General features: G+C 30.8%; 1 protein-coding gene across 3 annotated transcripts in view; it reads right to left on the reverse strand.

The window, feature by feature from the left end:
• Positions 1-26,589, reverse strand: part of LOC143223431 (adapter molecule Crk-like) — a 63,576-nt gene extending 36,987 nt beyond the window's left edge. For all 3 annotated transcript variants that reach the window (XR_013012914.1, XR_013012915.1, XM_076451413.1), the window contains exons 1-4: positions 25,257-26,589; positions 21,334-21,456; positions 19,187-19,340; positions 17,809-17,859 (exon numbers count right to left, since the gene is read on the reverse strand). Coding sequence is in view for 1 of the 3 variants with exons in the window: in XM_076451413.1 (XP_076307528.1) it covers positions 17,809-17,859; positions 19,187-19,340; positions 21,334-21,456; positions 25,257-25,291 (363 nt within the window). In the remaining 2 variants the exon portion in view is untranslated. The remainder of the gene's footprint in view (positions 1-17,808; positions 17,860-19,186; positions 19,341-21,333; positions 21,457-25,256) is intronic.
• Positions 26,590-27,086: the final 497 nt, after the last annotated feature.

The raw sequence follows: 27,086 nt of genomic DNA on the forward strand, positions 1-27,086 counted from the left end.
ATTTCCATATAGCCTGTTGCAACCTAGGTAAAGTATGTCGAGTCAATAGTTGGTGGTGTGGCATTAGACAACACTTGTCACAAGATGGAATCTAGAGAAAAGAGGTAAAGGGTCCTGTAAAGTAGAAACAAGAGGAGCAAAAAATACCTCTCCTTATGATTAAACGAATGTGGTAAAGAAAACCACAAGGGGTAGTCAAAAACCCTCAGAGAATTTGCTAGATTATGCAAATGATGTTAAGACATATGTAATGGAAGAGGTCCAATATGCCAGTTCCCACAATGTCTTTCAGTGGGCAACTCAATAGGGCAGTTATAGATAAAGAAATGTGACAAATCTATTAAGATGTGCCTTGTAGAAAATAAAGCCAAGAAGAAACAATATGGTAAAATTTGTGAACTCAATGTGGTGAAGGAAACTGTGTGAAACTGAAAGATCCCAATAAATAAAGGGCCATTGTCTATCACCTCTGAAAGAGTTAGTATGAGCCACATAAACCTCCAAGACCCTAACTGGATCTAACAAGCAACTGGAATCTAAGCAGTTATAAAAGTGAGAAACAGTGGTTAAATAAATTGGTGAGAAGGATTTATCCCCTTCCTCAACTGCCAGAGTCTTAGGTAGGAAAGATATGTTTTGGTATAGAAGGATGGAAGTAGAATGATAAAGAGTCTTGTATAGTGCAAATAATTCTAACTGCCAACATCCACAGGCCAGCAACAACAAAAAATAAACTTCAAAGAGAAATGTGATACAATGTACAAAAAGTTAAAGGTTCAAATTGATGTCATGACAAAGCATTTAATACTACCTTCATATCCCAATTATGTAATTTAAAAGGATTTTTGGAACAAAGGATTTGAGAAGGCTGGATAGCACTATGGACTCAATTTCCAATGATGCTAAATCCTTGTCAAAGGCCAGGTCAAAAAATGAGCTATGGTTGTATAACTGAACAAAGCAGATTCAATTTCCTGCCAAGACACAATTCACAATATGTGTGTCATTTCCTTTCACAGAAGTCAATTGTGAGACTATTCAGAAATAGACACACATATGTAGAAACCTTAGCATTTAATTCCAATGCTGTGCAAAGAACCAAGTAATTTCCATGCATGAAGCTTGAGTCTTGGAATATTTGGGTACATAATGTTGGATCATGGTTGCCTCAACAGAGACATCCAAAAAAAAAGGTTGTAGAGGTGGACACTCACAAAGATAAAGAGGAGGAAACCATGGTTGAAACAGCTAATTCAGTGCTACTAATAGTGCATGACAAGAGGTTGATTGAACCATATCCAGAGATTTGGATAACAGCCACACTGGTATGAAGGCATAGGTGCAATCCTGTCCAGTCCTGACTGAATACAATTATTGAAAGTCCAGAGGATGAGGTACTGGGGACCAAAATGCCTAGTAATTACATCAATCATTGATATCCCAAACCAAGAGAAAATCCATCAGAAAACCTTGTGGTGTAGCATCTATTTGGTTGGGAGAAACTGGTTGGGTCAAAACAAATGATCTGCTATTAAATTAATCACCCCTACAGCCTTGCAAGCTGGTACACTGATATGGTGGAGTGAGTCTAATAAGGAAGTTGCAATGTTCAAACACAAATATCCTATGATTGAGTGCCCCCTTAGTGGGAAATGTAAAACATTACCATGAAATTGTTGGAGTAAAGCCTGATATCTTTTGCCCTCAATAAATCCAGACCTTGAGACATTGCCATTTGGACAACAAAAAAACTGAAATATTGATGTTGAAAGAAGTTCTCTCATCTATACAAAAGGCCCTAGAATTCCAAACCACTAATATAAGGGCCTCATCCCTACAGTGAGGCATCTGTAAGAGATGAATCTCAGGCTGAAGTAGCAATAAAAAAACCTTTTATCATAGTATTGTTCTCATTTAACTACCACTTGAGATCTAAGATGCTGATCCTGAATAAGGAGAATGGGTGATTCAGTAGAATGCTGTTAATGATATACTTGGATCTCATGTTTGCTCATCTCAAAGAAAAGAGACGTTTGCATGATGCCCACATTCTCAAAAGAGAAAGGAGACACAAGTAAGAGTACGACTACCTGTTCCACAGGATAGAGCCAGAGAGGAGTAGGCTGAGCCCAACTTGGATACTGTGTGATATGTAAAATTGTTAATGTGTTATCATTTAGTGATTTTGTGACTTAATATTTAATGATTGTTTAATTTTCGTGAAAGGAGTGTTGAAAATTGATAGTTTTGAAAGTGTTAGTTACGACAAATTTTATTATGCAACCTTGTACAAGTCGTGTGTTGTATTTGCAATTACACCATTGTCTAGACTTCAATTATACTATTCCTATCACATTACTCAAATTTTCATAACTTAAATAAGTATTGTTAAATCAGTGCCATTTGCATATTTTACAGAATGTTTAAAAGACTTAGTGATCAACAAATAAACAAAAACAACTAAATGAGTGCAAGTTAAAAACTAAAGGAGAATTATGTAATGTCAGTGCAGTTCAGTCAGAAAATGAGTTAAAGAGAACATTAATATAGCCAGTAACAAAAATAATGTAAAAGTTACAAATATCCTACATAATCATGTCAGATTATGATAAAGTGATAGGAAGAGGGGAGCATGTTGGGTTTAAAAGACAATGATCTATGAGAGTCTGTTAAACAACATCAAGAACTAAAGAGCATAGGAAAAAAAGAGAGGAATAAAGAATAAAAAAAAATGAAACAAAAGATTGGAAACAGAGAAACAAAATATAAGCACAAATTGTAAAAGAAGAAAAGGGTAAGGGAGAGAAGAGAAATGGAAACAGAAAAAATCAGACCACAAAGTACATCCAATAGAAAAAAGAACCCAAGAATGACAATGAGGTCAGAACCAACTGACCCAAGCTACCCCAATCTGATGAGCAGATACATTACACTGAGCTTTCCTGGAGAGAGATGAAAAATTTGTTTAGAGTTAAAACTGGGACAAAGGCAAGTGGGCAGTCTGTTTCAGACCACTTATTACAGGAAAAGGCCTACAACTATATGCAGGCATGACATTACAAAATGCCAAGGACTATGACAAATTAAAAGTGGCTTTGCTGAGATGATACAAACCTATGGAAAAAGGTTTTCATGTGAAGTTCAGAGAAGAGAAACCTGACACTGGAGAAACTGTATTTCAATTTACATCACATTTGTGGAGATATTTCACAAGATAAATTGACACAGCCAAATGTGACAATAGTTTTAACAGACTGGTAGATCTGCTAATACATGAACAGTTCATGATCATATGTCACTGTTCCTCTAGGAGAGGAACATCAAATGAAGTGGATGAGATACTAAAGCTGGCAAAACAATATACAGAAACCTAGAAAGAGAGTATAATGGGTAAAGTCCATGAATATCAAGCTGAAGTCATGACCATTGATGGTTGACCAGAAGCAGAAGTCTATTAAAGATACATTATAAGACAGAGCACACTGCAAAGGAGTGCAAGTCCATTATCAATAAGCAACAGCAGAAATCAATATAAAGCAGCTGGAGCTACTTACAAAGATAATGCTGATAAGAAACAGAATCAGGAAAACATATCAGATTCACCACAAGGAAGTGTTATTTCCATGATTAATCAGTCCACAACTAATTATCAGCTCAAGTCACCAAATGAATCAACAGTGCAAGTAGTGACTGGAGCATGTTACAGGTGTCAAGAGGTGCAACAAACATGCCAATGTGTGAAGGCTATAGCAGGGACAAAAAGTGAAGGTTCTTCAAGACACTGTGTGCAGCAGTGAGAACCAGTCTAGTACCTGATAACCAGATGACAGACAAGATATGCCTGTATTTACTAAGTGGTGGTGCAGTGAGAAAGTTTGCCATTGAAAAATAAAGTTAGATATTCCAAATTATGTAAATGAACTTGAAGCTATGTGTACCAAGGAAAATATATATGACTTGGTGATTGGAAACATAATAGGTTGCAAAAATTTGGAGAAATCAGGCAGAAAAAAGGCTTATGTTGCATCTGCAATCACCACAAGAGCTCAAGGGAAAAAAAAAGTCTCTTAAAGTTTCTAAGAGCAACATCCCACATATAAATCCCAAAAAGCAGGAGAAAGTGCAGAAGAAAGACCCTTCTCTGCAAAAACTTCAAGACAGTGCTCAAAAGAATGTCAAGCACAAAACAAAAAAGAAAGAGACTTACAAAACAGAGGACTGGAAAGGAGTATGAAACTGGACCTATCAAAGCAGTTCTACTGGGGAAGTCAAGCCCTTCAAAGAGAGTTAGAAACACTACTATAACAAGAAGACCATGGTCTAATGTTTCAAGGTTGGACAGAAAATCTCAGTTCTACTACTGACAGCCAACAACAAACTCACTCAGCAGTGACAAGAACCTTTCACAGTATAAGTAGTGGTCAGCCGAATGTACTATAATGTGAAAGTTGATAGGATGACCAAGGTCTACCACGGCAATCAAGAGGGAAGAAAACTTTCTCAGTACACCTACCAAGGTATAGATGAATAAAAGAGGTGTTGTTGTTGCAGATGCAGAACCAGATGATAGTGACTTCGTTGTAGAAGATAAAGACCTACTAAGCCCAAGATCACATGGTGAAAACGAAATATAAAAAGCCAACAACAGAAGTGGAAAACTGACTGGCAAGAGTAGAAAAGAGGAACAAGATCTACTATGCCAGTATACAAATAAATCAGGAAACACTCAGGGCAACATAAGATCAAGATGAAGACAAGAGATCCTGTCAACATGAAGCACTACTGAAGGTTCTATATAATGAGAGACTGACAAAAGAACTGTTAAATGTTGGTGCAAACTATCTAAGGAGACACACTGCAGAAATGAAAACAATCTTTGTATATAATGTAAAAAAATATATCTATTGTAAATATTTTTCTTGAAAAAGAGCTTACTGTTGGATGTACAAGACTGTTTAGTGTGTTATTTATTTAGTTTATTTTGTGAGTTCATATTTAACAGCTGTTTAATTTTCATAACAGAAGTGTTGAAAATTGATAGTTTTGAAGTTCTGAAAGCATTAGGTATGACAAATTTCATTATGTAATTTTGTACAAGTCAATTATTGTGTTTGCAATTACACCAGTCTAGAATTTACTAATATAGTTGATTTCACATTACTCAACTCTCCAGTATTTTTTCCTTATGTTAACTGAATATTGTTAAATTAGTGATCAACAAATAAATATAGCTGAGTAAGAGAGTGCAAGTTAAGAACTAAAGGAAAATTAAGTAAGGTCAAGTGCAGTTCAGTCAGAAGATTAGTTAGTGAAAGAGAACATGAAGTTAGCTTGAAAGCGAGTAATTAGCCATAGCAGATGACACTGTAAAGAGAGTTTTACAGTTTAACAGAGATAAGGAAAATAATATGTCTTGTCAAAGGGTGTTCTAAAGTAACTGAACACATCTATGTGGACATTGACAAAAGGAGATAATTGCATGAAATTCAGGATACAACTGTGGTAACTCGCATGGCAACATAAATGAATCATTCACTTACACTTAGCAGAAAAAAAATAGTTCTTGTCAATTGAATTTTAAAGTAATTTAATCAATTTAAGTGGACTTTACACAAGAAAATAATTATATATAATTTGAGATAAAACTGTGATAGCCACAGTGCAAAGAATTTTTCTACAGTTTGACTTGTTTTGAATATATTATTTTAAAGCAAGTGAATGTGTATTGTCCATTTACTGCCAACAAGTCACATGCACCTACTATAGAATTTTCTCTGTGGTAAAAAAATATCAAATCTCTATAAAATGTTGTAATTGAGCACATACAAATCCAACTGGGATAAGAACATAGTTATGATTTTCTGTAGGTGCCAAAGAAAGTCAAGAGGCCAATGACGTCAATGATGAATGCAAATGAGCAACATCAATTTGTGATTTCAACGATTCTGGAACAACTGAAAAATTCTTGGGACAAACAAGGGTGATCTCATGTAATTAATTGAGGGTGGATAGCCAGTAGACATTTAAATGCCCTTCAACAAGGCATCCCTATCCAATAAGTCCCAACAATGTATCAGCCAAGAACCAAATGATAGAGCAGAATCTGACAATTGTACTAAGGTAGATGCCAAAAAAGGCTCCAACTTATTAAATTGATTTGGTGATCACTGAGAGGCTGCTGAGAAAATAGAGAGAGATGAAAAATATCTCAGAATCATAGAGAATGTCAGCTGAATAAAAAAAAAAGTGATTTGTTCAAGTTAATTATAAGTTCAATTTTGGAACCCCCACATTTTCAAAAACAGGCCTAGCCATTGTTAGTCTCAATATCCATTCTCCTGGTAGTGGTAAGCTAAAGCATGTGGAACACAAGGCATAGCTATCCCTTCACATAACTGAGCAATAAACATTCCTCCATGAACAGCAATTTCAGGTGATGGAGGACAAATGAAATATTCATTCTCAGACCTCTCCACCATCAGTGAAGATACAGCATCAAAGGCAACTGGGTAAAAACCTAAAACATCATACACGCAATTGATTAGAGAGTAAAAGAGCTGGAGGTGCCTGATCCAAACTGGTCTTATAAGAAGCTAACCTAGTAAAAGGTGGCATTAAAAAAAATAAATTAGCCTCAGTATCGCTTTAGACCAATATGTATCTATCACATTAAAAATCAGATGATGGTCAGTCTCAACTGTTTAGCTATGCTAGATATCAGAAGTGGAATAGGAAAGGTCTGATTAGACTTTGTGTTAGAAACAGTAATCTGGGTATTTATGCAGTCTACTGCCTTTTATAACATATTAAAAAAAAATCAATAAGGTGACACGAAACTGCTTCAAGTGTCTGCAATAGTCATTTAACAGAGAAACCCATTCCTGTAAACTTCATGAACAGTAAGTGATAAAATTATTTGAAGAGGTGTTTATATACAGTTTCAAGACATGATACATTGTATCAAAATAAGTATTACCGAGTATAAAATATTGAAGCAAGTGAGAAAAAAAAAATCATAACAATGCTTAGATGGTCAAACGAAGAAACTCTGACAGTTGAGTAATAGCTGTAAGTGTGAGAGGAGACATGTTTTGGAAAATATCATGACTTTCAATTATTTTATTAATAATCAATACCCAGTTTAAAGTATGATACAGTACTTTGTAACATCATTAATCCATTTTTTATCCTACTTTCTATTTTAGCATTAGTAACATATTACCAATATTGTACATCATATAGCTTTACTGAGTAGGTCTGGATGAATATGGTTAAGTTGTGAAGTATCTTTGTATAATCAAATCCTATAAAAGAAAAAAGAATTAGATGTGAAGTGCTATTTTTAAAAATGAATTAAAGTTTTTGATTAAAAATTAAAGAATTATTATAAATATACTACTACACTTCTACAGAACAGAATGATTAACCTTTTACTCACAGATAGGCACAGGCTGTAATGGATCGAATTATCAGAATGCCTTAAATTAGCAAGTAAAATTTACTTGTCTTCAAACTTAAAGGAAGATCTATAGCAAGTGTTAGTATATTGATTTAAATCACTCAATTATACATGGAAGCCTGTGAAATTCTTTATAAAGGAAGCATTGTGAAAGCATATTTTTCTTGGATGAGAGCTGCAATGATTATAATGAGTGTATAGGTAAGATAAAATCCATCGATGGTTAGCCACTCGAACCAAACTACTTTAAATTGTCGAAATAACAATTACATTTCAAGGTTAAACAGAAGAAACAAAAAAATTGTTACATATGATTTCACTGACTAATAGAGAATATGTCAGACAGCTATGAGCAATGGCTATAGCAGATTAATTAAGGATAAACCGAGTTTATCATTTATTATTTAGTGCATTATGTTAATTTAGTTCAGCAATATCTTTCACAATGTAAGAAGTTTTATTTTTTTTACTCAGAGTTCAGGTACTTAGGAAAGAGAAGATGAACCAGAACTTTATTTTAAAAAATATAAAATATAACTATGCATTTTGAAGCATGTTTTTCATAAAAGTAGCAATGTTTATTTATTTTGAATTTCATGCAAAACTACATATGGGCTGTCAGCACTATCCATCCCTAATTTAGCAGAGTAACACTGAACGAAAGACAGCTAGTCATCACCACCCACCAACAATTTTTGGGCTACTCTTTTACCAATGAATAGTGGGATTGACCATAACCTGATAATGCCCCCTTGACTGAAAAAACAAGCAATTTTGTGTAACAGATTCAAACCGGTGACCCTCAGATTACAAGCTGAGCACCCTAACCACCTGGCAATGTCAGGCTATAGGTAATAACATTTAGAATTGTTATTTTTATTTGGAATGGTGTTTTTCAGTCAGTGAAAAACAAGATTTCTAACCATCTAGCAATGAATTAGAGCTTAGCAATTAGTGACATTTTCTAATAAATTAACCAACGGACTAATTAATCATTTATATTTGATTAACCTTGCCATTTAAGAAAAAATTTGTCTCAAAGGTATGTCCAAAACCACCCTCTGAGAGTTTCCAAATATCATATGTAGTCCAACTGCAGTGTTCAACATTTAAAAACAATTTATCCACTTATCAGTCACCTGTTGCAACAATACTGTGCACACTTTTTCATGCTTGTTATTGTAGACAATTTAGTATTGTTTTATATATTCATAAATGTTTACAACAGTGTTGTAGTCTTAACTCCTTAAACCTGAGCAGACATTTCACCTAAAAACATTTACACCATTAACAGCATCTGATAACATTTATTTCTCTTTGGCTGAAAAACTAATCCAAACCATGTTATTATCCACAAAGTTAAGAACATTGAAGTTGTACAAAGTACAGTGATAATTATTATATAATCGCAAAAATAACCCTGGTAGAATATCCAAAATATTATAAAGTTAAGTTAGAATAGGTTAGAAAAAGTACTAACACCAATAATAACTGTTGGTTTTGTAACAACTGAGTCTTAACTAGCTTGATTAGTACTGAACTAACCATGCTACTGGAAACACAGTGTGGTTGAAACACTTTTACTTTCTTCTAATTCTTATATAGTGCTAAAAATAATACAGGCCTACTACTAATTTTTTATTCAATACTTTCGGGTTTTTCAAGAATTAGAAGAATGTTAACTGTATTTCAACAACACTATGTCCACCACTTCCATTGTTGACAACATACTTCACTTAGTACAGTTTATCAGGCCAGCTGGAACACAGTAAACACAAATTAAGCATAATTATAATAATGTTTTAACACCTTGGAAAGTGCATTTGCATCACAACAAATACAAAAAAACATCTTTATGAAGGAGAATTCAAATTTCTAAGTAATGAAAACAGATTCTGTAACAAGGTTATGTTATAGCAACAGGTGTCTTAAACAATAACTTTCATGAAAACAAATCTCTGAAACCAAGAAACATTCTTAAGAGTGCTTGAAACAGTTAAACATGCAGCTCATACTGTTAGTTTAGCTTACAAATACTGAATATTTGGCTGGATCCTTAAAGGGGTTGTTGTAGACTTCAACTATATTAATTTCAGAGAAACTCAAATTCAGCCCAATTAAAGATAAACATTGACAACAAAAACTTTTTTATATTATACAGCAGTGTAGATCTGGATAAAAAAGAGAGAGAGTGAAAGAAAGAAGAATATTAAGATGTCCAGCCCATGGATCTTCTCCCTCAAGTCTGTAACTGTTTTTACAGCATTAAAGGATTCAGTTAAGCAATTGTAAATTAGTTCAATATTAATGGCACTATCAAATGTCCTTAGCAGCTTTTCCATAACAAACAGAGGATGGATGAGTTTGGTTGCTAAAGAAATTAAACCCAGGACCCTTGAATAACAAGACACTTCTACATTCTTATCAGACTATGCTGGACCAAAAATGAATAAATTTGAAGTAATAAAAAAATGCAACTCATGCCAACGTCAGACACGGACAGAGCACAGATAACCCATTATGCAGTTTTGTGCTTAACAATACATACAATGGCAATATTTTAGTTATTTGGACAGATGGAATAATAAAAAACTAGTATTAGGAACAGATAATGTTTATTTAATTGATTATTTTCATGAAAATTGATTTAATCATAATGTTCATAAACCCTCTCCATACAGGTAACCAAAAATAAGCATGTCATGACTTTCTTCAGTTATATTCAAAATTTATCTAAACTACTCTATCATAAATGTATACAAGAAACTTGGTATCCATATATAATTCATAATTTTATTCTTAATTTAAAAGGAAAATATTTACATAAACTCTTAATCTCCCCTTGTTTGTGTATATCATATTTGTTTATTCTCACTTGGCTGTTTTCTATTTTTTCCCCATCAACCCTTTATGATATCCTGAATTTAATGTATATAGTATAGATATTACTAAGGCATAGTGTGGTCTTCATAACTTCCAATCTTTTTTATTTATACAAATATAAAATAGAAAGTCAAACACATTTGTTGTGCCTTTCTATCACACCAAAGTCAAACACATTTGTTGTGCCTTTCTATCACACCAAAGTCAAACACATTTGTTGTGCCTTTCTATCACACCAAAGTCAAACACATTTGTTATGCCTTTCTATCACACCCTCTTTTTAACAAATTGCCAATAATTTTCACATTTGTTACAACATAATTTATAACCAATGGGTTGCTTTACTAAGCAATGTAAAATTCTAACTTGTTCTCAACAGATATTTTCAGATTTTTCACCACAGATCCAAAGCTGCTGTAACAAAGTTCAGATCAAACAGCTAAGAGAAGGGATATATTTTAAGGCACTTACAATTATAGTTTTTGGACAATGTAGGTTTTATGTATATTACTATTTTGTGTTCTTAAACACACATTTGAAATAAATAATAATTATGTGATATACTTGTATCATCATTACAAAAAAGTAGGCTTAAGTTTCATTGGCAGGGCAATAGCAAAAGAAAAGAAAGTAAACAGAAAATATAAGTACAAAATTTCTTAATTTGTTTTGTGTACATTTTTTTATTTATTGTTACAAAAGTAATTAAAATGCAATAACTATAGTTATTACATTAAATAATGAAAAACATTTCTCTCTGAGGTATACCAGCAAGTAGCTCATGCACCACGTCATTCACACTGTACACTGATCTTTGTTACTTGTAATTTACAGCTTAAAACACAGAATTGTTAGATACACACAAATCACATATTTCAAAAGTAATAAAATAATCAAAGTAAATTAAGCTGTATAAAATAAATAATTGTAGGTTTTATGTTGCAACTTGCTGTCATTCTAGAAAGAAAAGCACAACTAAGATTTATTTACTTTTTTAATGGCAATTGCAAGGCAAGTCAAATTGACTGAGTTTATATAATGTTAGGGTAGAGAAACTAACAGATAAAACAGCTTTACAAAGAAAAACTTTTGACATTAATTTAGAAGGTGCTAGAGGTCAATAAAAGGATATTTGAAAACTAAGGTGTTTTTTTTTTTAATTTTAACATGAAAATCACCTTGCATTTGGACTACTCAGCCTAAGTCAAATACAATCCATAGGTTTGCAGACAAATCTTTAGTAATAATACTTAATTGGAAATCCAACTTTTTGTGGAGATGGTACTTGTAATGCATGTTAGAAGGATGCAAAATTTTATAAAAATACACTTACAAAATTAAAAAAATATACACTATGTAAACGAGTAGTTGCTGGCTCAATTATTATTCAAATAATTGAAAAGTAACAACTGAAAACACTAATTTTAATTAATTTTATTATTTTCATGACTACTGATTTAATCATAATTTCAAGTGACTGTTGGAATAATCATAAACAGTAATGTCTCAAAATACTAGTTTTCATTAGTTGATTATTTTTTATGTAAACAATGGCCATAAGTAATTGATTAATTTATTAAATCATTCAACTCCACATTGACCATACACAAAATCAAAAATTACTTTTCATGCCTAAGCATCACATGTTGTTTGAACCATTATAACTAGAGGTGAGAAATTCATATAATTCAACACCCAGAATAACAAATTCTACCAATATTCTCTGCCTGTTGAACATATTGCTAGAAAAACACACGAAGATTTCTAGGTAGCCACACAAGTTTTTTTTAAATATTCTGAAATGAAGAAGTCAAGCAAAAATAAACATTTAAAAATGCAAATCTTTCAATCTCGTGTGTCACACAAAAACATACACTTCTTTTCAAATTGCAAACCCTCAGTTATACACCAAGTATTTAAACCAATGCTACAGTATTATTATATGGCTTCTGTGCAAGTTCAGCAAAGCTTAATGTTAGCTTTAAGAAGAATATGGATGCCATAATAACGATTACCGAAAAACTAAAGTGTTACACAGAAACACACACGTTAAACACCATTCTAGTTTGTAGCAGTATTGACGTAATTCCCAATTTCTTTATCAGTTCGTGTTGGAGATTGTACGTGCAACAATCAAATCATTTTCATAAGCAAAGATGATACTGTTTGGTTTACATTCAACCAAGGAAACAACTCATGTATCCAAAAATTTTCTTTTGGCCATACTTCCCCAAATGTTATATTTTACTGGGTGTAATTCTAACATCACAATATTGTAAACAGTAACAAAAAATGGTTGATGATCATATATTTTGTAAATGCTCTGTAATTACTGAGTTCAAGTAATAAACTGTAGAACACACACAACTACATCTCGGACACAAAAACTTATAGATGATACATGAGCGACATGTTTTAGGAATCCTCAAGTTTAAAATAATTATAACACACTAATTTAAAAACATTTATAAACTTAATTTGCAGATAAAATTTGTTATTCTAGACAGTTTTAATCTTCTAATTTTTTGTTACAATTCTATAGCATATTTGCTAATAACAGATAATAAACTAAGTTGCTTCTTTATTTTTCTGCATATTTACAGACTTTAGAGTGCACAATGTTTTTAGATATTTCTTAATACTACTATCAGTAAGGTGTAAAGGATAGCTATTGTTTTGTAGGAAAATATTTGTATTTTGAAAGTCTTCACGAAATCAGAAAAGGAATAAACTATATTATAAACCTAGTGAATTAAACCACAAGTACTTTCTAAATTCAAAAGATAATAAAAAGCTGTCAAAATGAAAATACTGCCTAGTAAATGTTGGTTCATGATAATACTATGTGATTGTTACCTGAAAATGCTTTAAGTGGAAGTGAAAGTTTGATGTGGGGTATCGTACATGTTGCAGCATTAAATTCTGATGATTTAATGTTAAAAACAATCATACAAAAATAACTATATGAATAAATAATCTGCAGAACAGAGAGCATGGCATTCCTAACACAACTAAACTGCTTTCTGTATTAAATTCTTAAATAAAAACGATGCTCGCCTCTTTTATGTGTCATTTGTTGGTTAGGAAGGAAGGAAATACGTTTTTCTAGCACTTTTTCTTTTGGACAGGAAGTCCCAAAAATTGTACTCACTTGAACTCATTTTAGTGAACTGTAAACTTAAATTTACAGTTTATAGTGTCATAATACTATCGTACAGTTTTAAAATTATATATGTTGTGATTCTGTAAGAAACAAATTTAATTTTGTCAAATTATCAAAAACTATGTTCTAACAACCAATGAAACAGGCTATTATTCAAATTATTGAAGAAGCCAAACACACATTAAAAATAAAGTTAACAGTAAGCTGTCTGAACACTGGTCAAGATGCTATAAACATTCATTTCAAATCAATGATATGTACCATACCACTATCAAATTAAATTTAGATTACAATCAATTTTCATTGGAAAGTATTTTTCTTTCAAGCAATTAAAACTGACATATCAGTACATCTTCAGGCAATCTAACAGTTACTCTTGTCAGTGAACATGTTGAATTATAAATAATTAATATACATGGCAATAATTATTTACAAAAATATGAACATACTAATATATGTTTGGTTTATTTTAAATTCTCAAAAACACAGGGTGATCCTTTTTTTTTTAAATCCTTGTGTTCAGTTCCCTTTCAGTTTCACCTAAATACAATCGATCACTTATGTCATTTTATTTCACTATTTTCATTTGACAGCCTTTTATTTTGAATAATTTCTTCAAACTATGTTCTTTATTTTTTTATTTCGGGTTTTCTGTACAATTAACAAATGTTAATATTGTAATTTTTGATAAAGCAATTCCATATTCTTGCAAGCTTGTCACCAACATATTCAATAAAAAGAAAGAGATAGCAGTTATAACAAACTTTTGTTGTTACTCATTTGATTGAATGTTTTGCCATTTTTGTTTTTCTTTATTTTCCTCTGGGATAATCACTTTATGAATTAAAATACCAGATTCTTAATTCACTGTTTAAATTGTTGTAGATGGTACATATTTCAAGTGCAACTGGAATTATACATTTTAAAGTTTCAGGTTTTTGGTGTGGATAGTGTGAAAGTTTCCCCTCTACATAATGTTCCTAGTAGGATTATTTCCTATAAATAAAAGTGAGAAACACATTTAATTTCTTATTGATGTGAATGTTCACACAATTTACTGAGAAACATTTTATCATACTCAACATGAAATCAATGCATTCACAACAATATGTAGACTGTAAACCTAAACCTCATCCACAATAAAAACTTAGAACTTTATGACACATAATTCAAATCATGCACTATGAAAAAAAACCTTCTAGATTGTGTTGCGTACTGTTTCCTGGGGCATAAGGACAGCATTTGTCACTGACCTTTGTGGTTGTGGATTTTCATGTTACAAGACACCACATTTTGCTTACCAAAACTGGAATAAAGACTTATTGCAGGTCTCTTTCTCAATGGTTCTCTTAGTCCAAGCTAATCATGATATTTTATTTCATAATTCAACATGCATACTGCTGATAGTAACTGTTACACTTTGTATTTGTGATCGTTACTAAAAACACATTTTCTGAAGATGGCTCACTCCTATGAGATAAAATGTCTCAATTTATTTGTTTAAAACAAACAAAAACACATTTCTACTGCAAAATGAGCATATTAAATTTAATCATTCAGTGGGATCCTCATGTTTTAATACTCATCAGCTGGTAATTAGTATCTAATAATAATAAAACTATAACAGCTAATTAGTTGTTTAGCTTGAAGAAATCATTTAGTCTATTAACATGACAATGGGTGATACCTGAACTCCACCACCTTACAACAAGCCAAAAAGCATGCTCAGATTGTGTTTAACATTTAATCCGATAAAAAATATCATTTCTTGGTAACAACAGCTATAACTTAACAAATCTTTTTAAAATGTATCTGTAAAAATAAAATGTTAAACTAAATATAATATACAAAGTTGTCATTTTTAGAACCCGCAAGTGGAACCGAAGTACAGTGTAATTTAGTAGTTTCTGAAGCCATCTATTAAAAGCAATTTATATACAAAAATCCAGTATTACCTGTTCCTAATAGTAAAAATAACATGTGGTTATAAATTTAAGTATTAGACTTGCCTGAACTTTCTTTTTTCTAAAACACTATGCTCTACTGAGATTGAGCATGTCATATTAAAGTTATTTTGGAGCCTCATCGCACTGTTAGTCCACGAAACCACATTCATACATTATCTATCTCATGATAATAATTCTAAAAGGTTCCACTGCAAAAATCTTTATTGATAAAGCTCATATCAAAAGCACAACACCACTCTCTTTGTGCTTTTCATAATCTATCTAGTATATAAGGATAATGGCTTCCTAGCACTTGTTAAAACAGTCTGATTACAGAAATCTGTAAGTACTGCATCTGGAAACTTGAATCATATGTCTTTGTTTAGAATAGTATGAGTAAGCATGTCATTCACAAGTGGCTTGAGATATGCAACAGTTAAATGTGTTGTGCAACTGGAAAACCTATCTTGTTGAATCCACCCTGTTGGCCTAATTTCTACTGATTATGTTGCATAAGCTTGTTTGGGGCATGCAAATGGCTTCTGCCACCAAGTTTTTGGTTCATGGAATCCCATCTTTTAAATTATGCTACCCCTTGCTCAGAATGACTGGGACACAATTTGTTCCAAGTGTCTTTCTGCATGGTATTGGTGTCCCAAGTAGATCCATATCAAGGATATCCCCATCTTGCACTCTGAACATATGTTCATGATCAGAGTGTATGAATATTTTGAGTTGGAAATGTCAGTTACATAGCATACCAAAAAGGAGTAATGTTTAGTGGCATCACACTATACATGAAATATTGAATAATGTCAAAATGTAGTTCTGATATATTCCCATCCACCGGAACTTTATACTGCCTGAGATTATCACGTGACTTGTCAATTTGCATATTTAAAATAATTTCAATATAATGTACTCAAAGTTATGTATGGTACATGGAGCAAAATCTTAGCTCCTTCATGGTCACAAGCCAATAATTCAAATACTGTAGTTCTTTACTTAAGATACCTACTCCATAGAACAAGATAAGTGAACATATAATTTTAGAAATAGCTCCTTTAAAAAAACAAAAAAACTTTAATTTCTTGAAGTTCCAATGACATGCAACATAAGACTTACAAAAATGGTTGCTCTGTCACACTGAAAAGTTTATTTGAATTGGAAATATTGACTAGCCCTTCCTATAATTTCATGAGATGGTTGATTGTTGGGACTTAATGGTGCAAAGCAACTATGCTGTCTGCACCAATTTCTTGGACAACTCTAAGGTCTAGATTTTCTTCTGCTATGACAAAGTGTAACTTCTTAAGCAAACAAATGCTGGTTTAGTTTGGTTACAAACTGGAGATAAGCTTTTATTTCTCCAATATACTTTTAAAGTACCAAATCTGCCTAAAAATGTAAAAATATGTCATACCCATTGTCTATTTATAACTGTTTTTCAAATAGCACCAAATTATAACTGTTAAGAGCCTATTAAAGTCATGTCACGTTATCAGTTTCATCATTCGTATTCCCACACAGGAAGATGTGATAACTTTGATAACTGTTGAGAGCCTATTAAAGTCACATCAGGTTTACTATTTCATCATTCATATACCAGTAGAGGAAGATGTGATAACTTTGCAGTCACTGAAAAGAATTTTATATAACAACCTTGACTGATGAAACAAGTAATAGAAACATTGTACTAATTGTGTAATTTGTTGCAGCTACATGATAGTTCACACATGGACAGTATAACAGAAGATATAATTATGTATATGAACCTGGATAAACGTGTATATAAAATACTGAAACTTATGGATAACACAACAAAAATAAAAATTTTGAAAATACATATTTGTCAAGTCTATATATAAATAAAACTTTTTTTTTCTTTGGCAATAAAAAGATTATTTTGACAAAAGGCAAAACAAAAATTATAGGTATTTTATAGGTATAATAATGAAACAACTGGGCTATATATGGAAACTTTTACAAGTGCAATCTGTTATAACAAGAAAATGGTATGTGGTAGTTCCAAATGTAGTTTCACAAGAAGTTGTGCAAACCTTTGTTTAAAATAATATAATTTGTGCACATATGATCCGTTTTAGCTCAAAGGCACATGGTGAGCTATCTAAGCTCCTTAAGGTATCAAACTGCAGATTTTAAAACTGGTAGTCCATAAGCTTACCATTGACTTCACAGTTTTTGAAACTGTCATATTCTGGCCAAGAATTTAATCCTAGATAAAACCTAACAATAGATGCTTAGACATTAGTTTCAATAACTCTCCCACTAACATAAATAATAATGTATGCGATGTAAGTAAATTTAGAAAACAAAACAAAAAAACTTGCACTTACACTTCCAGTAAAGTCATATTTCGCTCTAACCTTTTCCACTTTTCTCTCAGCCTGTAAAATAAACATCCTGTGTTTATCTTTAGACCACCTAATCAAAACACATAATACTATTTTTAAACTTTCAAGCACTCATCATGTATTGGTTGTTTCGTTTAAAGAGAGGTATCTTCACAAGAAAAGCTATTTTTATTATTTTAAGGAAACGGGAGTTCATTTAAAAATATGTCAATAAACTAAGATTAACCAGACCTGGGTGATGTGGTACAAAATAAACAGCATAATACAGAATACATTACAAGTAAAAGTAAACAATAAAACCTAAAGCTATTACCTTAAAAGACTGTTTTTTTAAGTTATGTTGAGCAGTGACCATATTTAAACATTTTAAAAAACTATACTCACAGAATTTATTTATTACTCTAAACACAAAGATAACACTACTACTCAGTTTTTATAAGTATCTATATTTTTTTAATTTGATTTTGTTCAATGATTTGTTCCCTTTGAAAAAAAAGCAAATACAACTATTACAATTGTATACATTCTTATGTAACACAAAGTACAAGAAAATACACAGGGCATGACCAAAACATACCTGAAATTATACAGTAAAATGTTGTGGAAGTTTGTCAAAAACACAAATTTAAAATATATCAACCTTACTTGCGATACGTATTTACTTAGAATGATTTAAACGGTTAATAATCGTGTACTTACAAAAAGTATGTTAAAAAGCAGGTGCAGCTTTAGATAAAAATAATTTTGTACCTATCATTTGTACATGTATTCATTTCAAAATGCATAATGAAAATGTTTGAATTTAAGCATTGCAAAATTAGGTTATTAAATCATATTACATACCTCACAATTCAACTAATAAATGTTCATATAGATTCAAAGCATGAAAATGATAACATCAAATAATTAAAAAATGTTAATGGAGAACAATGGAAATTTGTCCCTACTGAATTAGAGAAATTCCACCATCACATTCTCCAATACAAAGGTATTATGTATAAAAAATTATATAACCATTATTTACGTGTATAGAAACACATGTATACAATAATTTTATTACACTAAAAGTTTCATATTAGAAAAACACACCAATTTTATCATTAATCATGCTCCAGGTTATTTAAAATCTTACAAATAATACATTTACTTACTGGCTATATTGAGTCAGAAAAATTCCATAGACACATACTTTAATACAACAGTAGTATGCATAAAAATCATGCAATCATTTATATGTGTTTTAACACTTGAATTTGTTAGTTTTATTACATCAGAAGTCTCAAATAGCTAAACAAGTATCAATTTCTTCATTAATCATTCTACACATTATTCAAAATCTTACAAATGTACATTTACTTACTGGCTGTATGAGTGGTGTGGTGTCCAGATAATGAAGTTTATAAAAGTTTAATAAAGAAGGGATGTCAGGAAACATCTGGTCACCAATTCTGAACCTTGTCTGGTCTCCTTGCTGTATTTTATTTATTATGTAATGACTTACTTTATTGTCCTCTCTAGAAATGAGAGAAAGAAAAAAGAAAAGGCCAAAAGCACTGTAATTAATCATATATAAGCCAAGTGATTACCTTATTTTTATCTATTGTAACTGTAGATGTAAAAGCTCAGTTGTATCTGTAGCTTGTGTGTATTTGTTATTGACAGATATATGCATGTAAACCATATATACATACATATATATATACACACACACACACACATTATACATAAAGCATATTACACATACAACCTCTGTTCTTCATGTAAAATTAAAATCTCTTCACATTATACATCTAGTAAAAGTCACTTCCAAAAAATGACACTGATACTACTTAGTAGGAAAAAACAGTAAAAAATCTCATGAATGTGCACAATGCACATTGAACGAAGCAAAGGCCTATAAACCTTAATTCTGTGTGTACATGGGTCATCAAGAATAATGTTTAGCTTCATTTAATGTCACAATGATAAAACTTTTGTTTTCTGCAATATTTCAAAAGTCCTGGACATAATAAATTAACTAGTGTTCATGTTAAGATTATTCTTATACAGATTTTTCTTTACAAACCATTTTGACATCTTAAAAAGTATGAAAAAAATTCTGTATGAAGATGAAAAGGGTACATTAAAATTTCAAGAATGCTATGAAAAATAATAAAACATTTAAAAGCACAGTTAAATCTTGCAATTATACACACAGTTGAGATATTTTTAATACAACATATATATCTAAATATTACATATAACATTCTAATAACAATTTCAGTTTAGAAAAAACTGAATTTTACATACTTTACCACTTAAATATCTGGTTATATCAATGTTACACATCTGCCATGTTCTATTGTAATGCAAGAAACAATACATACTTCAGGTTGAAACAGTTTCACACTTTACATGTATCTTTTACAGATCACGCATCTTCTCTAAATTTGAGATATTTGTAAGAAATCTAAACTTTGGATATTCAAAGACTTACTTTGAATTTTTTAAAACAATAAAATGTGTTTACTTTTCATTTACATTTCAATTAGTAATTTTTATGATTTTTCTATATTCCTGTAAAGCTTTCCAAAGATTTTACAAAACTGTAAATTCTATCTCTGTTTTGCTTCACAAGACACCACATCCAGCTTCAATGTGTTTATAATCACTGATATACACTAATCAGAACTTTTTAAACATACCTAAATTATAAACAAGATAATTTTATAATTGTTAATTGAAAGATTTCATTTGAAACATTTAGTTAGTTTAAAACATCTTTTTGTAATTACTTATACATTTTGCTAAATTTTGGTAATTTTCTTTGTTTATTCAAGCAGTTACTTAAACCAATAAGGCCCAGTGTAAACTCTAACAGTCAGTGGCCTTGTCATGAAGTCAAAATTGATACAGTTAAGTGTAAAATTATCTTACTAAGTTTAATACCAACATATCACCAAACTAAACATCTATCAGTTATATGTTTGTAAGTCTCCTCTGCACGAAAAGCTATACTTACTTATACTAAAAACAGCAGAAAAAAAGCTTTAATTACATGTTTACTGAGGTTGGAAAAAACGAGTTGATAAAATTAGTTGTATTGAAGTTACAATGTTAAAGTTTGTGCCTCTTTGTTCAGACTGTTTTGACTTCCCTATTATTAAACTTTTAGTCCCCCATTACGCTGTGAAAAGAATAAGGAAATTCACAAACATTAATGTTTTGGGTTAAATGAAACTGATATCATTCTAAAACCTGAAATTTTTATTTTCAAAACTTATGCAAAATGTTAAATATACCTTTTTTGTTTTACCAAAGAAATGTCAATCCTGAAATATTTTTAAAAATTGTTAGAATCACTTAAATTTTTTTAAATATAATTTTCAAAATTAAATGATGCAATTTTACAATTGAGAAAGATGAAGTACTAAAGAATTCCATTTATTAAACTACTATTCTAAATCCTTAAGCTATAATGACTAATTTTGTTTATTTCTTTATATTCTAAAATTTAAAATTGCAGACCTGACACACAGTACTAGATCTCCCTGTATAGTAGTACTGTTTCTGACTATAAAAATTCCTGTCTCATTTTCTGCCATTAACAGGTCTGTAGCCTCCTGCCTTGTCATAGGACCAACAAACCAACTACAGAAAAAGAAACAAACTTGAGCTTCAGAGAAAGTAACACAGTATAAAATCAAGACTATCATTTATATGCACTGTATACATCTTAAACAGCAATCTTTGAGAAACTGTTTAAAGAATTCTCTGAAAAAATATACAGAACACTAGAATTTAATTACAAGTAGTCGAGAAGGTTTCAAGGATTTTCATACTTCAATAACACAATTATTCTGTACGTCTGCTCTCTCTTTGAATTACTCTTTAATGACTGTAAATTTAACAATTTTCAAAAATCTTACTACAGAGACAGCAGTACAAAATATTACACAGCAAACTGTCTCATCTGTGGAAAACATATCGTAATTACTTACAAATATTTTCATTTCCTGTAATCCTAAACTGATTTAAAATGTGGATAATTTTTTTTCTCAAATTGGTTTACAAAAACAATTTCAGAAATACCACAAGTTCCACTGTCACCTAAAATATAATGCATTAAACCATGAATACGAGTACTATAGACATTTATTCTATGAAGTAAATGATAGAAATTTCACATTCTTTCACAACATACACTTGCTGGTTGATATTAACCTTGCCTGACAAAGCTGAATTGACTGGCAGACAATTTTAGGGTTTGTTCTTCTCTTTTATCCCATTCAAGTAAACTATGAATACTCCCTCCAAACTGGCATTTGTTTCTGATCCTAATCCTTAAGACCATTTTTTGGAAATAGATACAACAAAAACTTCTTTTAACCACATTGTTAATTTACGTCCATCAGTAGTAAATTATACCCTCATAGGTCATGTATTTATTAGCTCAGTGTGAAGGGTCCTGAGGACCCTTAATTCTTAAACCTCAATGCACTGAGGTGTTGATTGGTAAATCAGGTGATATCCTCCTATATTGTTACAGCCCACTTGAATTTCCACAAAACAATACAACGATTAGAAAAAAAAGTTGAAAGTCAGTAAATTTTGTTAGATTGGTCAGTATAATGACAGTAATTGGTTAAAATAAAAATTTCCCAGGTCATAATGTGAAAAAGTTTCTCTCAATGAGTCTAAATTTTAGATGATTGGGTTACAACAAACAAATATTTTTAAGTCTGGCTTGAGTACAGTATTTGTACTTGGTAAAAATGTGTAAAAGCAAAATTACTTAAAATGTTTCTCATTGTAATTTTCAGTTTTATAAGTCAAATACTATACACGAGTCACAGGCATGTCCAAACTGATTACATTACACAATCATGTATTACTCACAGACAAGAACAACAGGTATAAAAAATAACTACAGAATAAGAACTCAAAGTTGAATTTCTATTGTAATCATGACCTTAACCCTAAAGAAATTAAATACTACTGATCAGTTGAACTTGTGTACGTATATTTTAAACCTTAATTTAAAATAGCTATTAATTACACTTGAACAATTTTAGTGTTAATTAATCAATCAGCAGTGTGTTATTTAGTTACTTTGATTTTCCTGTTCACAAAGTAACAGCTTATTATAGTGCTATTTATTTGGTGGTTTCAATGAGTGTTTTTTTCTGGGTTTTTTGTTTGTTTTATAATGATAATAATAATAACAATTGAATTACAATTGTGACTATGTGCTAGTCTATTTTTGTCTGACAACAAATCATGGGCATTAAGTAAGAAGTAATGGAAAAGTCAAAGTCCAATAAGGTGTTTGGCATCTTTCAGCTTATAAAATTCCATGGTACTGAAGTTACTAATTGCTAATTTAATTGTAATTTCAAGTGAAATTACCATGATTTCAAGCACATGGTATCTTAGTCACAAGGAATCAGTGGCACTTAGTCTCATGGAGTGATATGTTCAATACTTCATGTTGAAGATTAACATTTATTACATTATTAATAGTTAAAAAAGGTGGAATTTAATTTCAGAACTTAACAAATTTATGTAATAAGTGTTACATTTAAGCTCTTGAATGAAACTGTAAATAAATTAATTGTGTTAATGCTATGTAGTGTACATTTTTTGCTGATGTTCAGAAAAAATACATTATGTTTTGACTTTCAACATGTCTAAGCAACTGTATAAATCAGAGTTGGATATTTTGGTCATAACATTAACAGTAATTTACTGTATTATGCAACTATAATAAGTTAAATTATAGCAAAACTATAAAAACATTCTTACATCACTCAGGTAAATTCTATTGGTCACATATTATACATTTTCAATGCATAGTTATTAAGCAGCAACTTTATTTTCAGAAAACATCTTACATAAATATTCTCATTAATAATTATTATATATTTTAATAGTAATTTTACCTTACTTTTAGATTTATTCTGATTTCATTAGAATAAAAATATTTATTTCAAACTTTCTTCTTAGTCACTACTTTAAAAAATATTACTTCTTTACTTACTATTTCACAAGTACAAGACATTTTGTTTCTTATTCATGGTTATGGAAGACCCTCTTAATTACTGAAGTCATACCCATTAACCATCCCTATTTGATTATTATAACCCATTCCAGTAAGTCAGTGTCCTTTCTTAGATAAGTAACCCAAAATTATATACAGTATTCCAAGAGAGGCCTAACTAGTGACTTCTATAGAAACTTACCTCTTTTAACTTATAATCAGTACATCTATAAATATACTCTGAAATCTGTTAGCTTCCCTGAATGGTTTGCCACTACACTAAGATCCCTTTTTCAGTAAAGCTATTTAATGGATTACCATCCATATATTTAAACTATGCTCCAAATCACTGCACGATAACCCAACTGCAAAGTCTTGAACTTACTATAATTAAATATTTCTCCAAACAGTTGTAATTAATCCATGCCATTCTGTAATATCTCAAAACAAACAATACAGCTAGAAAGAACTGAGGAATTAATTAAAATTTATTTATCAACTAATCATTGGATTAACTGATTACATTCAAATAACTGATTATTCTCACTAGGCAGGGAAAGTTGAAAAAAAAATCAGTGACATTAATTGTAAAAACTAATTTTTATTAGCTGGGTATTTTTGAGAATCATGCCATTAATAATTTAAATTTAGCAACTTTGAAAAGAAAACAATTATAATGACAATATTTAGATTTTGACAGTTTAATATAATAAGTAAACTACCTTATGAACTTTGCCTTTATCCCTATTATTAATGAAAACAAAAAAGGAGTGGAACAAAAGCATTGTACCAATTTACTAAACACCATCCAACCACCTGACAATTCAATCAACTAATCTTTGCCCACCTTCACCAGTATGATTTTCTTTGCTAATATTTTTTCCAGCACACTTTCAAGTTTTCTGAATATTTACCTACATCGTTTGTTTTCATTCATGGTATTACATTTCCTTTTCCCTAGATAATTTAGAAAAGTTTTTTTTTTTTATTATTATTTTCAGTAGTACCTTAACCATTGTCTACTGACCTACTATAAACGAGAGGTTTACAATTTTGATTTTTGATTTCACATAAAGCCTTGAGGAAAATCTTTTGTCTGATGTTTATTTTGAATGATACTCATATGAGCATAATAAGATAAAAGTTATATAGCACTCTGAATATAATAGGTAAATGTGAATGAAAATTGTGATAAAATGTAAGCAAGAACATCAAGTGTAAAAATACACTTCAAGTATCTAATTTTTTTTGGCAAACGACCTCTCAAAAACGACCTTTAAAACTCCAAAGAATCTCTTAAAAAGATACTTCTAACACCTTTTACTATAGTAGTATTAGAATCACAGTATCACTCCTTATTTTGTCAAGGCAACTATTTAAGTTAAACTCCATTGTAAAGTTCAGAACTTACCTGTTTTTATCATATGGATCAAAACTCCCTGCCATTATTCAGTACAATGAACTGGAATGAACACTTTTGCCTTTTCCTTACACTCGAATTCTATTCAATTCAAGACTGATTCAATTTCAAATTGGCATAACCAGCATCACAAAATAGAAGTGAGTAGCACCGTTATAATATCCCAGTGCTTAAAGTCAAGTCGAATTGTTATACACGCCTTTGCTTTACCATAGGTCTTTACACTATATTTTTAATGACAAGTATTCCAAAATATTGCTTAAGTTCAGACTACATTGCAATTAAACTAAAAAGATGTACTATGAGCAGTTAACTAATTTTAAAACAATATATACATTAGCACAATTCTGTTGACATAACCACAATGTACCTAAATTAATCTAGATATTTACATCATATCCAAAACTTAACACTTAAACCAGTATATGAATTATGTCTACTTGCATTGTAACATTACAAATGCAGAAATATATGGTTGATTTCAACCTAAAATAAGCATTATATATGTTAGTATTAGCTTTAACAGAATATTTTTTATATGTTTGAAAGAAAATAAGTATCCTAAGTCTAACAAAATTTTAACTGTAATTATTCTAATTTTTGTCCAAAATAAGAAAGTTTTATCTTCACGTTCTAGGTTCTAGGCTATAGCCACAACATAGGCCTAACGAAAACTAATGGCTGAGTACAGTACAAAATTTGTTATCCTACAACGTAATCTAGTAATGTGATAAAGCTAGTATGCAAAATTTAAATTATTAACATAGCATGTCTGTTACTTTCTCACACTTTAGTTGTTTTTAATTCCAATTTATATTTACTATTATAACCTTTAAGTTTTGCAATCACAAAGTGGAACTTCGTTTATGTTTCAACTTCAGTGTAACTCTATACCAAAATTCAAAAGTAAACAATATTAACATTCCCTAATTCAGCCCTAGAAGGCTGAAGTGAAAGATGAACAAATATGTAATTTTAACCAGGAAACTAATACAAAAGCTTGTATACAGCTGTAGATGATTTAAGCAGTTAAAAATAAGACTGCAAAAATAAGTAACTCTGTTATAATTAGGCCTAGAGTTAACACGATAAATTAATGCTAAGTAATACTAATATACTATTAGTATATAATCAGCAAATGAACTTGTAAGACTAAGACTAGTCAAGTAGGAATAAGTCTGAGTTAGAACAGTTAGCGGTTAAGGCTAATCAAGTTAATGTTCAAAGCTCTCTCTCTCAAAACGAGGCGGAAGCGACCGTAATAACATAGGAAGCTTGCTTCCTCGCCCTTCCTGTTTCTATGTGTTCTTTAAACTCAAAAGAACTCTCGTACGATTTGATTTCCGACTGCTCGACTCATCTCGGGTATTTCTGCCTTCGATTTCCGCATCCAAACAGGAGCTTCCAAATGAAAAAAAAAAAAAAAAATCAATATGGCAGTTATATATACATATAAAACCGAATATTTGATATTAAGCATACACGTATAAATATACATTTTATTTTTGATAAAATATGAAATTGAATTGGACATATTCGTTTTATTATTATATACACAAGACTTTAAACCTTTCTTCGATACCAGATTGAGTCTATGAAAATGTCAAATAGCCACATGACAATAATCTTGACTACGGCGCTATCTATTGGTTTACTTCTTTTTTTGTTAAACAATGTTATTCTTTTGGTTGGTTTGTTTGCAGTTACGTAGAAGTATATAATAAGTAATCTCTATTATGCCGATTTTTATCGCTATAAAAGATACTATTTCAATTTTAACTACTTAACTATTACCATCATTATTATATATAATCTATATAA

Source organism: Tachypleus tridentatus, chromosome 8 (genome assembly GCF_004210375.1).
Source record: "Tachypleus tridentatus isolate NWPU-2018 chromosome 8, ASM421037v1, whole genome shotgun sequence".
NCBI classification, from domain to species: Eukaryota; Metazoa; Arthropoda; class Merostomata; order Xiphosura; family Limulidae; genus Tachypleus; species Tachypleus tridentatus.